This window comes from Mus musculus, chromosome 2, assembly GCF_000001635.26.
Source record: "Mus musculus strain C57BL/6J chromosome 2, GRCm38.p6 C57BL/6J".
Lineage (NCBI taxonomy): Eukaryota > Metazoa > Chordata > Mammalia > Rodentia > Muridae > Mus > Mus musculus.
In genome coordinates this window covers 18187783-18200720 of record NC_000068.7, presented here as the reverse complement: position 1 = coordinate 18200720, position 12938 = coordinate 18187783, and the positions used below count along the sequence as shown (strand labels likewise).

The 12938-nt window shown below is 40.8% G+C and overlaps 1 protein-coding gene and 1 long non-coding RNA gene across 51 annotated transcripts in view; one reads left to right on the top strand and one right to left on the bottom strand.

Annotated features, from left to right (window-relative positions):
- The window catches only part of Mllt10 (myeloid/lymphoid or mixed-lineage leukemia; translocated to, 10), a 157231-nt gene that overhangs the window by 11670 nt on the left and 132623 nt on the right, over positions 1–12938 (bottom strand). For all 50 annotated transcript variants that reach the window (NR_045539.1, NR_045538.1, XM_030248197.1 and 47 more), the window contains 2 exons: positions 4021–4138; positions 2724–2796 (listed from right to left, as the gene is read on the bottom strand). Coding sequence is in view for 48 of the 50 variants with exons in the window: in XM_030248197.1 (XP_030104057.1) it covers positions 2724–2796; positions 4021–4138 (191 nt within the window). In the remaining 2 variants the exon portion in view is untranslated. The remainder of the gene's footprint in view (positions 1–2723; positions 2797–4020; positions 4139–12938) is intronic.
- Positions 4135–11857, top strand: Gm39761. The gene is made up of 2 exons (XR_865986.3): positions 4135–4898; positions 11525–11857. It is a non-coding gene; the product is annotated as a predicted gene, 39761 (long non-coding RNA).

The window sequence follows — 12938 nt, the reverse complement described above, 5'->3', positions numbered from 1 at the left end:
TTAAAATCAATGACTTCATGAAATTCCCAGGCAAATGGATAGATCTAGAAAATATCTTGAGTGAAGTAACTCAGTCAAAAAGGAACACACATGGTATGTACACACTGATGGGCAAAGAGAGTGGAATACCCAAGATACAACTCACAGATCACATGAAGCTCAAGAGGAAAAAAGACCAAAGGGGATACTTCAGTCCTACTTAGAAGGGGGAATTATACAATCAAGGGAAGTAGAGGGTGGAAGGGACTTGGGAGGAAGAGAAGAAGGGGAGGGGTAAAAGAGGGGTAGGATCAGGTATGGGAAGAGACGGAGGAGATGTACAGAGAGTCAGGAAATTGAACACAGTTGAACAGCAATGGGGGATGGGGAACTGGGGGTAGCAACCAGAAAGTCCCAGATGCCAGGAAAGCAAGCACTTCCCAGGACCCCACGGGATGACATTAGCTGAAATACCCCACACAAAGGAGGGAGAACCTGTAGAGACAATATCCAAAGGTTAACCACCACCACCACCACCACCACCCCACCCCCCCACCCCCGTTGAGGGATGGGGAGACCCACACATTTCCAAAATTGTAATCCAGAATTGTTCCTGTCTAAAGGAAATACAGGGACAAAGAGTGGAGCAGAGAGTGAAGGAGAAAGGCCATTTAGAGACTGCCCCACCTGGAGATCCATCTTATACACAGACACCAAACCCAGACACTATTGAGGAAGCCAAAAGGTGCTTGCTGACAGGAGCCTGATACAGCTGTCTCCTGAGAGGCTCTGCCAGATCCTGACCAATACAGATACAGATGCTCGCAGCCAACCACGGGACTGAGGACAGGGACCCCAATGGAGGAGGTAAGGGAAGGACTGAAGGAGCTGAAGGGGCCTTATGTGACATCAATGGGTGGGATGCTCTTGGTCCTGTGAAGGCTTGATGCCCCAATGTAGGGGAATGAATGCTAGGGTGGTGAGGCAGGAGTGAGTAGGTGGGTGGGTGGAGGATCCCTCATAGAAGCAGGGTAAGGGAGGATGGAATAAGGGGGCTGCAGAGAGGAAACTGGGAAAGGGGTTACTTGAAATATAAATAAATAAAACATCCAATAAAAAAAAAAATGTGCTCACTGGGTAGTGGTGGTTCACACTTTTTTTAAATCTAATTTTTTAAATTAGATATTTTCTTCATTTATATTTCAAATGCTATCCCCAAAGCCCCCTATACTCTCCTTCCCCCTGCCCTGCTCCCCAATTCACCCACTCCTGCTTCCTGGCCCTGGCATTCCCCTATACTAGGGCATAGAACCTTCACAGGACCAAGGGCCTCTCCTCCCACTGATGACTGACTAGGCCATCCTCTGCTACATATGCAACTACAGACACAGTTCTGTGGGGGTACTGGTTAGTTCATATCATTGTTCCTCCTATAGGGTTGCAGATCCCTTTAGCTCCTTGGGTATTTTCTCTAGCTCCTTCATTGGGGGCCCTGTGTTCCATCCAATAAATGACTGTGAGCATCCACTTTTGTATTTGCCAGGCATTGGCATAGTCTCACAAGAGAGAGCTATGTCAGGGTCCTGTCAGCAAAATCTTTTGGGCATATGCAATAGTGTCTGGGTTTGGTAGTTGTATATGGGATGAATCCCAGGGTGGGGCATTCTCTGGATGGACCTTCCCTCCGTCTTAGCTCCGAACTTTGTCTTTGTAACTCTTCCATGGGTTATTTTTTTTCCCCATTCTAAGGAGCGAAGTATCCACACTTTGGTCTTCCTTCTTCTTGAGTTTCACATATCTTGGGTAGTCTAAGTTTCTGGGTTAATATCCACTTATCAGTGAGTGCATTTGATGTGTGTTCTTTTGTGTTTGGGTTGCCTCACTTTTTAATCCCAGCACTAGAGAGGGGGAAATCTTTTGAGTTTGAGGACAGCTTCATCTACAGAGCAAACATCAGGACAGCCAGCACTACACAGAGAAACTCAGCCTTTAAAAAAATGAAATGAAATGATATGAAATGAAATGTGCCCCTTAACCAAGTGAGCAACTCCACTGTTCTTTTTGTCAGAAGATGACACCTGGAGAAAACTAACTAGAGAAGGATGCCAAAGTTGGAAATGGAATAAAAAGACAGCCATCACTAAATTCTGTGCCTTATTCTGAACTGACATGTGTTCTACAGCACTGTTCCCCTCACTGACAACAGACCCATAACCCACTCTGATAACTTACACAGTAGTGGATGCTCCTGGCATATGATATAAGACCTAAAAACACACACAATACAGTTGATATACTCTGCTTCCAACAAAACCTAAAAGGAACTGGAGGGATTTTAGGGAGGCTTCATTTGTGAAGCAGCAATGAGAGAGAGACCTAGCCACAGCTGAACCTCAAGAGTGACAGTCTTGGTTTATATCTTAAGGCATCAGTATTTTATAAGCAAAAATAATCACCAAGTCAATGCATTAATCATCCCACAAGCTAAATATATAAATGATAACTAGTTCAAACTGATTAGAAACATGAAAATGTATTCCTTTTAGCTTAGAAATCTAACAATGTGTTTAAAATTAACATTTCAATTAATTTAGAATCAATTTTCTCGTCTAGACAGGCTTATCTACAGAATGTTATAAATGCTATAAAAGCTCAACAAATATGCACTTTCCTACTCAAGGTAACCAAGTCTCCAAATCTCAAGGTGTTCCTTTCCAATGGTTCCCAATAATAACAATCCTTACCTCGGAGAGAGGCTTCCTCGGGGCGAGCTTCCTCGGCCACCCAGGCTACGGGCATTGTCTCCAAGATCTTGATCTGCGGCATAAAGATTCCAGAGTTGATAACAGGACTCTCTTCCTAGAAATACCAAGTTTTAAGCTACTGCTGAGTCTTCCTAAAACCAAGCCTGTATAGAACATTTCCAGTTCTGAGGAAGCCCTGTCACGCTGCTAGTTGACAGCTGTTCAACTGTGGCATGTACAACACAGTCCGTGCATGTCTCTGTGGGTGTGGACGGCCATGGACCATGTTCTGTTCCTTTATTCCTTTCAAGTTTAGAGCACAGAAACATGGTTTGAATTTGCAGTGCTCTCCCCTCAGCCACTTTTAATTTCTATGGTTAAAGTAATGAATTGCAGCTGTAGACAACTAATCTGTACGCTTATCACAGTGAATCCTTATGCTTTATATTTTTTAACACTTAGCATCCCAACAAAAGTCACAAAATACATTGGTACACCAAGACTAAAGTTGTTAAGAAACTCATCACACCAATAATTATGTAAAATAATTCCAAATTGGTGAAAACAATTAAAAATCTAAATATCTGCATTAAATGAGAAATGTCCATCTTGATAAATATACTGCTGAAATACTAAGAGATCTATCTTCATGTCTTAAGCAGCTTGCATCCCACCTGCACAGCCCTTTCCAGTCTATCTGGCCTGTCTCAGGGTTTGACTCCCCTTACTCTAAGCCTGGTAACCACCGACCCTTGAAAGTTAAGGACCAGCCACGACTGTGTGGACATGTCAACAAATCTGTAAGGATGGCACGAGACAGACACAAAGGAACATATCATTAGAACAGCCCCAGAGGCAAATGCAACACGTGTGAACTGGTCCATAAAACACAGGGTTACTAACACTGCACAAATCTTCTACCAAGGATGTTTTTAAACCAAGTTTGGGTGATTCAATTTCATGAATTATGCAAATAAAGGTTTGGACCATTCATGGTAAAACCCAATGCTATGTTGCTTTCATTGCATAGGGCTGAGGACTGAACAAATCTGTCAGAAAAGACTCTGTGCCACTCCTGCCTGCTGATGGCTCAGATTAAATTACACCGTAACATTTACATACTTCAAATGGAATTCTTTCATTTAAAAAAAAAAAAAAACATAAAAATAAAACCAAAATCACATCCCTAGATGGTTGGCCAGCCGGCCTGCCTGCCTCCCTCCCTGCCTGCCTGGCCTGCCTTTCACTTTATAAAAATGACCTAGTACAGAGAATTTACACCAGGGAGGGTCTTTACCTGTTTGGCTGCTTTCAGACTGAGCTATGAGAACTGCCATGGATGGATTCTGATTTAATCTACTGCCATACATATGGGCTGGTGCCTGACTGAGAGAAGATCCAGAAACGGTATTTGCCTAAATGAAAACAAGCACAAAGTTAGTGATTAGACTGCAAATGCCTTAATGGTTTTCCTCCTAAGGTCTCAGCTGCGTTCTCCCTCATCTCAGAAGTCAAGCACAAATGCTGACCTGCAAAGTAAATGCTTTGTTTGAAACATCTAACATCAAATTTTGAAAACTACAGTGTTTTTAAGGAGTGGTTCATTCTGTGAATCTACTTACACTAAACCTAGTACAGAAACCATGTGAACTTAGAACTAGTTCTTTAATCTCACTAAACCATTTAGAAAATCAGGCTGGTAGACCACAGGTAAGTTTAAGAAATGCTGTGTCTCTTTAACATCACAAGTAGGCTGAGAATGTCAAGGGTTTAACTTCTACTTCGAGTATTTTGACTGTTCAAAGCCATGTTTGCCAATGATTAACACGGTCATCAGAAAAACCTGCACACTGTTTAGTTACTTCCTATTCTGATAGACTTAGAAGCCTGTTGCTTGTGCCATTTTGTTTTGTTTGCATCTTAAAAGAAAGAAAACAGGCATCACAAATATATTTTCCATACAATGCAAAGCCCAACCAATCACAGCTTTGCCCTGACCCCATATGGCAGGAAGCCAGTTCTACTAACTGAAGAGCTCCTCCTCTGACTGCCATTCATTCATGTTGCTAACCACAGGTCTGAAGGCCTCTGACTGGGACCTGTGCCAAACAAGCAAAACTGAACCCTTAAACAGATGAAGTTAAGAAGGCTGGCCAAAGGGTTGTGTAATCCAAGGTAATAAAAATGTCTTCTTTGATATGTATACGTTCCCACTTTCCAGGAATATCATAACCTTAAGATGTGCCATTTTGGAAACAAGTCTCCTGTACACAAAATACTGTAGCTAAAAGAAACCTTTTACTACTCTGAAACTATTTTCAGAATAAACAGAATCATAAATTAACTTTCACATAATTAAAATCAAAGCATAATTATGTTAGAATAACACTCTTGAAAACAACTTCCAAGGATGGCAGTATTTTTAATACAAAGAAGCAATATGTCAGCAGAAGAAACACAGGACCTGGTGACATGGGTAACAGCTCCGAGGAGATTGATGATGTCAGTTATGACAAAGCACAAGTCTAGGGCATAAATTATTTCTCCTATCTCGAGCAAGAGTATAGTATGGCATTTAGATAATTTATTCAGTACACACTAAGACTGTAAGTTTATAATCCGTATTAGCGGTTTCCAAGATCCAGAACCCTGACTTTCTCCATTGTTCCAAAGTATTTTTAGTTCATATTTAATATGTAAATCAATTTAAACAACTTCACTATTTTTTCTCTTCTTAAGGATATACGGTAGAGTCAGTAAGTTTATGCTATGAAGTCTTGTTTAATAATTGAGCAGACAAAATACCTGGATGGATAATGACCCTTGCAACCAAACTTCATGACTTGAGTTCTAATCCTGGGATCCACTCAGTAGAGAAAACTGACTTTTACAGGTGATCCTTTTGATACCGACATGTGCAACACACACACACACACACACACACACTCATCACTTAGTCCACGGTGAAAGATAAGTGAAATTCAACCTAAAGATCAACACTGGATACTAAACTATGAATTTAATAACATGGACACTGAAAACACAATAAACTAAAACATATGACACTCAGACTGTGAGAGAGCTCAGTGGGTAAGGGTGAGGCCACCAAGCCTGACGGCCTGAGTTACATTCCTGTTCTATAATTTACAAGCCGGAATACCTTTTCACTTCCAAGTTTCTTAAGAAATCCAACTCTTTTATTGTTTTTGTTATTTAAGATAGGGTTTCTCTTTGGCTGTCCTGAAACTCACTCTGTAGACCAGTAAGGCTGCTTCTGCCTCCTAAGTGCAAGGATTACAGATGTGTCCAGCCACTGCCCAGGAAGATCCAACTCTTATTAGAAAAAATTTTTGAAAGGAGGGGCCCCTGCTGCTGTGCCAAAGGTTTCATATTTCTTCTTGATAGCTTCAAATTTAGACGGTGGCATTTTCTTTCACCTTCAGCTAGTAAGCCCACTATATAAACATCAAAACAAAAGGCAGTGCAGTACAATGACTGACATGCCTAATGGCATATTCTAAAGTAGGAAAGTCTGATTTTTAAAAAATTTTATGTATTTAGGAAACTGAGGCAGGAGAATTACAAGTTTGAGGCTACACAGGAAGATCTCACCTCACACAGGAAAATAAATTTTCAAAAGAGAAAGTGTAATTACTAAGTTTGCTGGATAGGAAGGCACTTTTGCTATGTGCATTGATGTCCCATGTGCAAAGTGTCCCATGTCGAAGTCAGCTAAGATGTGTCATTTTAAGGTAAAGAACCGGAATCAGGAGCAGCGGAGCGGAGCGTCCAAGGCCAGCCTGTTATTATCCAAAATTATCCTTATTGTCAACAGCAAAAGAAAGCAGCATGACCCATGGGCACTGGATCACAACACATCCGTCACACTGTGCCTGCTCTTACAGTTGGTCTATCAATATAAATGTGAGAAAGCCTAATATTCAAGGGAAAAAAGCTAAAGATGAAGGGTAATTATTTTATAATTGGTTCCAAGGACTAACAAACTAAAAATAAACTGATCAATTATTGAAGTAAATCTTAAATTACTTTTAAACAACTGCCTAAGATTTAAAAAACAATATGCTTCATGAACTTAATATATCAAACAGCCATAAAATACACAAGCAAGTACCTCAGGCAGTATTCAAATTCAAGATAAATAAATAAAACTCAGTATTTCCTAAGCAGACTAGGCTACCATTTTTTAAAAAATCTTAAAGATCAAAATTCTACTTGTGGTTTAATCGCCATATTAAAAGCCTGTCTTTTCTATTTTGAGGCTCAGGCCATGAGCACAGGCATGTTTGTAATGAGCTCTGGCAAATGCTGACTAAACAGATCCTAGGCTTCCTGTAAAGTCCTTTTGCTATACACAGGAGTAAAAGCTATGTCTTAGGCTAACCAGAAGACTGAGGCGGGACAACAATTTGCTGCCACGCCTGTGATTTCTGGTTTCCCATGAACTTGGATAAGATACATTGTCAATTACATACTGATACTAACTGGGGCAAATTTCCAAAAAAACACTGGATAGCCTAAATGCTCTGCTGTAAGTAAAACTTCACCCACAGATTCTATTACAATACAGCAATACAGTCGCATCTATAATCTCAGCACTAGCAAGATAGGGATAATACTCAAACACTGCAGACCACCCTGGACTACAGAGAGTTCTAAACTTCAGGACTCTATGGCAGGACTCTCTCAAAAAACAAACAAAGAAACAAAACACAACAGCAAAAACACACAAGATTATCAATACAATGTAAGAATTAAAATGCTTCATAATATATTAAAATTAAGAATACATGTTTGACCAGAGGTTTTTTGAAGGAAATCTGAATGAACACTAGAAGAGACTGAATCAAGTTTTATCTTTATATTCTTCACAAACTCCACTTCTGAGTCAGCTACCACTGTGATGCTTTAATGCCCAGAGTGTAAGATGAAACAAAGTGTGAACGAACGACTCTCTGATCCCATGAGGCTGTCAGCTTCAACAGCATCACTCTCCATTACTCAATGCCCCAAACTGTTCCCTAAGCTTAATGTATTACAAACCACTGTTTAGGCTAATGCTGAAATGTGTCACAACTGAGTCTCAAAAAAAAAAAAAAAAAAACAGTAGGAGGATTAAACTGCAGTTAACCCATTACTGAACACTCTCGGACAGAGAGTAGACAGAGGATTGGACAGAATAACCAATTCTAAATAGGTTTCTTAATTACTGTCTAATCCACGTTACCACATATCTTTTAGGGAGAAAATTTGAAGGGCAATCTGAAAAGTTAATGGTATTCCTAAAATAACTTATTTATGTCCTTTACATATGATCAAATTTTTAAAATTATTAAATTATTTTTAAAATTATTATTAAATTATTTTTAAAAATAAGTATAATGTATCAAATACGATGAAGGTAATGAAGGAGTTTTTACAATTTTTCCTTCTTGCTCATAATGTTACAAGTGTCCGCTTCTAACTAAAAGCCCTGTCTTAGGGTTTTACTGCTGTGAACAGACACCATGACCAAGGCAAGTCTATAAAAACAACATTTAATTGGGGCTGGCTTACAGGTTCAGAGGTTAAGTCCATTATCATCAAGGTAGGAGCATGGCAGTATCCAGGCAGGCATGGTGCAGGCAGAGCTGAGAGTTCTACATCTTCACCCAAAGGCGGCTAGTGGAAGACTGACTTCCAGGCAGCTAGGATGAGGATCTTAAGCCCATACCCACAGTGACACACCTATTCCAACAAGGCCACACCTCCAAATGGTGCCACTCCCTGGCCCAAGAATATACAAACCATCACATTCCACTCCCTGGTCCCCAAAGACTTGTTCAAACACATGAGTCTTGGGGGGGGGGGGGGGGGGATACTTAAACATAGCATAATGCAAAATGTATTTAGTCCAACTTTCAAAGTCCTCATGGTCTATAGCAGTCTCAACAATGTTAAAAGTCCAAAGTTCAAGGTCTCTTCTGAGATTCATCCAACTTAATTAACTGTAATCCCCAAAGCAAGGCAGGAAATCAGCTGGGCAAACGCCAAACTCTCCATGGCTGATGTCAAAGCAGTCTTCAGATCTCCGCTCCTTTTTCATCTTTGTTGACTGCAACAAACTGCTTTCTTCTGGGCTGATTCCACTCCCTGTTAGCAGCTTTCCTCAGCATGTATCCCATGGCTCTGCCATATTTAACATCTTTAAGTCTCCAAGGCAATTTCAATGTTACAGCTTCTTGTTTCAGTGTCTGGGATTCCACTTGATCTTTTGGACTCCTCCTAAGGGCTGGCATCCCTTCTCCATCTCTGTCCTCTGTAGCATTCTATGCTCAGGTTGATCCACTCCACTACAGCTGCTGTTCTTGGTGATCACTCCATGGTACTGACATCTCCAATACACTGGGGTGTTCCACTCCAACTAGGCTTCACCAATAACCTCTCATAGGCTCTCTTCACAGTGCCAAGCCTCAGATTCTTTGCATGACCCCCTCAGTCCTGGGCCATCAACTACAACTGAGGCTGCACCTTCACCAATGTCCTTCCACAGCCTCTCACAATGTCAAGACTCAGCTGCTCTTCATAACCCTTTCATGCTTTCAAAACCAGTACCACCTGGGTGACTCTTTCCCATTACCAAGTACAGCTGCAGTGGGAGGTCCAACCTTGGCTATCTCTGGAACACAGCTTCTATGTGCTCGCAGAAAACACTTCCCAGATTTCATCTCAGTGATGCTGATCTCTTCTTAATCACTGCTAATTTCTTAGCTCCAACTAACCAGCATCAATTGTCCCAGTAGTTCCTTCCATTCTTAACTCTAGAGCCAGGGTCATATGGCTGAAGCTGCCGAGTTCTGCTGCTTGCAGGAACTAGAGCACGATCCCCTTGTACTATTACATTATCACTAGCTTTATGTTTTCTAAGTCCTTCACTGCTTAAGCTTGGCTATCCTGGTTCTTGCTCTGTAGATTGACCTTGAATGCAGAGATCAGCATGCCTGTCTCATGGGATTAAAGGTGTGTATCACCATTCCTGGATCTAAATTCAGCTGGATAGGATCTTGCCCCAAGGTCCCACTCCCTTAATCTGTTATTTCCTAGAACACGGGATTTTGCTCCATTTCACTTCCTGGTATGCCTTTAATACTCAAACCATATATTTTATATTTGGCCTTTCTAAGATTGCAATGCTTGTTCAAACGTCTCTTTGTGAGACTTAACCAGAGAACAAAGTCTCTGCTGGGCTTTTTTGAAACTTCCTTTGTCAATGCAATTGATGCAATGAATCCAAGTCTCTTCACCTTAGCCTCAGGAAGACTTTTTAGACAAGGGCAAAAAGTAGCCACATTCTTCACCAAAATACCACAAAAACAGTCTTTATGCCACATACTGAAATTCTTCTCCTTTGAAATCTCTTGGGCTAGGTCAACACAGTTCAAATTACTCCCAGCAACAAAGTCTTCCATATTCCTACTAGGATGACCCATTAAGCCCCATTTAAAGCATTCCACTGGGTCCCAAATCCAAAGACCAAAAATCCACATTCTTTCAAAAAAAAAAAAAAAAAAAATCATGGTCAGGCCTATCACAGCGATACCCCACTTCTGGTACCAACTTCTGTCTTAGTTAGGGTTTTACTGCTGTGAACAGACACCATGACCAAGGCAAGTCTTATAAAAACAACATTTAATTGGGGCTGGCTTACAGGTTCAGAGGTTAAGTCCATTATCATCAAGGTAGGAGCATGGCAGTATCCATTCAGGCATGGTGCAGGCAGAGCTGAGAGTTCTACATCTTCATCCAAAGGCTGCTAGTGGAAGACTGACTTCCAGGCAACTGGGGTGAGAGTCTTAAGCCCATACCCACAGTGACACACCTATTCCAACAAGGCCACACCTCCAAATGGTGCCACTCCCTGGCCCAAGAATATACAAACCATCACAAGCCCAAACCACCTATCATTGCACCTTTAATGTCTAGTAACCAGACTTTTACCTTCTTCATCACTTCCCTGGGTGATAATTTCTAAGGCATCAAAATAAAGTCTATTGACTTCACTTACACTGAGGATCAGAAAGAGTAAGAAAGAACCCTAAATTTCTGTTGTAGCTCCAACCTAGCCACTAAAATTCTGGTTTCATTTAATTATATAAGCACATTTTAAAGTATCTATCTGGAGAGGGGAGAAGGGAAGAGGGGGAGGGAGAGGGAGAGAGAGAGAGAGAGAGAGAGAGAGAACGCCTGGGGCCTGGGTAAGGGGGTGGTGGTGCTTTATCTCATTTTCTTTCCGGTACTGCTAGTAAGTGAACCATGTGTCCCTTGCACATGCTAAGGTTCTTCATGTTCTTGCACAATCTGTTTTTTCTTTAAAGATTCATTTTATATATATGAGTATACTGTAGCTTAGCTGTTTTCAGACACACCAGAAAAGGTCAACTGATCCCACTACAGATGGTTGTGAGCCACCATGTGGTTGCTGGGAATTGAGCTCAGGGGCCTTTGGAAGAGTAGTCAGTGCTCTTAGCCACTGAGCCATCTCTCCAGCCCTCTTGCACAGTTCTTAATAATTGTGACATGACATCTAGAATCATATTTTAAATCTACCTTTTAACAGTGTTTTGTTTTAAATCATGTGTAATTAACTACCTACCCCCAACGGACTGTGCATGAAGTAGATAAGAATTACATAAAGGTTAAGCTGAAATAGTGCTGCCACCAAGTAGACAGAAGGGGACAGAATGACCATTTTTCTGAGTTCTTACAATTCCATCAAAATATTTTTGTATCTTTTTCCCTTACAGACTGCTTATAACATTTCACATTCAACACCATTAATATTGTCTCGGGCATCTAAATTGAAGTAGATCTGCCTCAGCTCAACTGAGAGGTCAATGTACCTTAGTTGCCTGGAAACTGATGGTTGCTACAGCAGCACTAGATAAGCCAGACTAAATAGGCTTCAGCTTCAAGGCAGAATGTGTTTACTACTAGGCAAAAACACAGATCCAGATGTCGCAGCATGTAACATGTGAATCAAACTGTGTTTGTGTGGTTGTATGTATGTTGTTCATGAGATCCATGTTCTTCAAGCATGGAAAAGGGATAAACAAAATAAAGACTGTAATTGGCCTGAATCCTGGGTTACTTGTAACTTGTGAATTTCTCCTTCTTGTTCTGCATTTTCCTTCACTACCACTTCTCCCATGCACCACTCTCCCTGATATAAGCTCCAAACACACCAACATGATGAATAAGAAATGAGGCTCTACTTAATTCAGCCTGGAACTAAGAACAATAATTAAAACAGTTTTATAAAACCAGAAAAGAAAGTGCACCCTGAAAATGTTCAAGTGAGACTTGGTCCAAGGATAGACAGTACTCACACTCACACATGACTCACACTCTCTGACCCAACCCCATGGCTTCTCTCATCCTGCTTGTCTACTGAGATAACCTGAAGAAAACCCTTGTAAAGTCACTGATAGCCCCATTCACCATCAGTCAGTTTCCATGTGCAAAGACGGCACAGCGGGCACAATACTGACTTTCTGTACTCAGCTGCTGCTTACTCTAATACCTGGGACAGCATCATTCATAAACACATCATACTACTCTAAGAGTATATTCCAAGAAAATACATATATATTCTAAAGTCCTATATACCAGAAACTGTGCTGAAATTTGTACTGCTTTAGTCTTTTCTAAAAAGAAAAAGAAAAGGAAAAAGAAAAAAAAAAAAAGAAAAACAAACAAAAAAAACCAACAACAACAAAACCCCTGGTGTGGGGGGCCAAACTTAGGCCTTCACACAGGCTAGGCAATGGCTCTACCCATACAGCAATTTATAAATGCATGCTAGACAAACTAGTGATTTAAAAAATACAGCAAGTTTTCTAAAATTTTCAAGTATCTCTTATTATGCCTTTGAAAATATGAAAATAAGATAATTACAGAGTTAAGTGGGCTGGGTGTGCTAACACAAACGTACAAAACCTTGAAACTTGGCCAATGGACAGACAATCAGTTTGAGGGCAGGGCTATTGCTTTAAAATACTAGGAGACGAGGGGGTGGATGCACAGGATAGCTCAGTGGGTAAAAGTACTTTAGTGCTCTGACAGGCATTTCTGTCCTTAACAACTTAAGTTTGATCTCCACAAAATCTTTAAGGTAGAATGAAAAAGCCAACTCCACAAGTTGTCTCTTAACCTAAACAT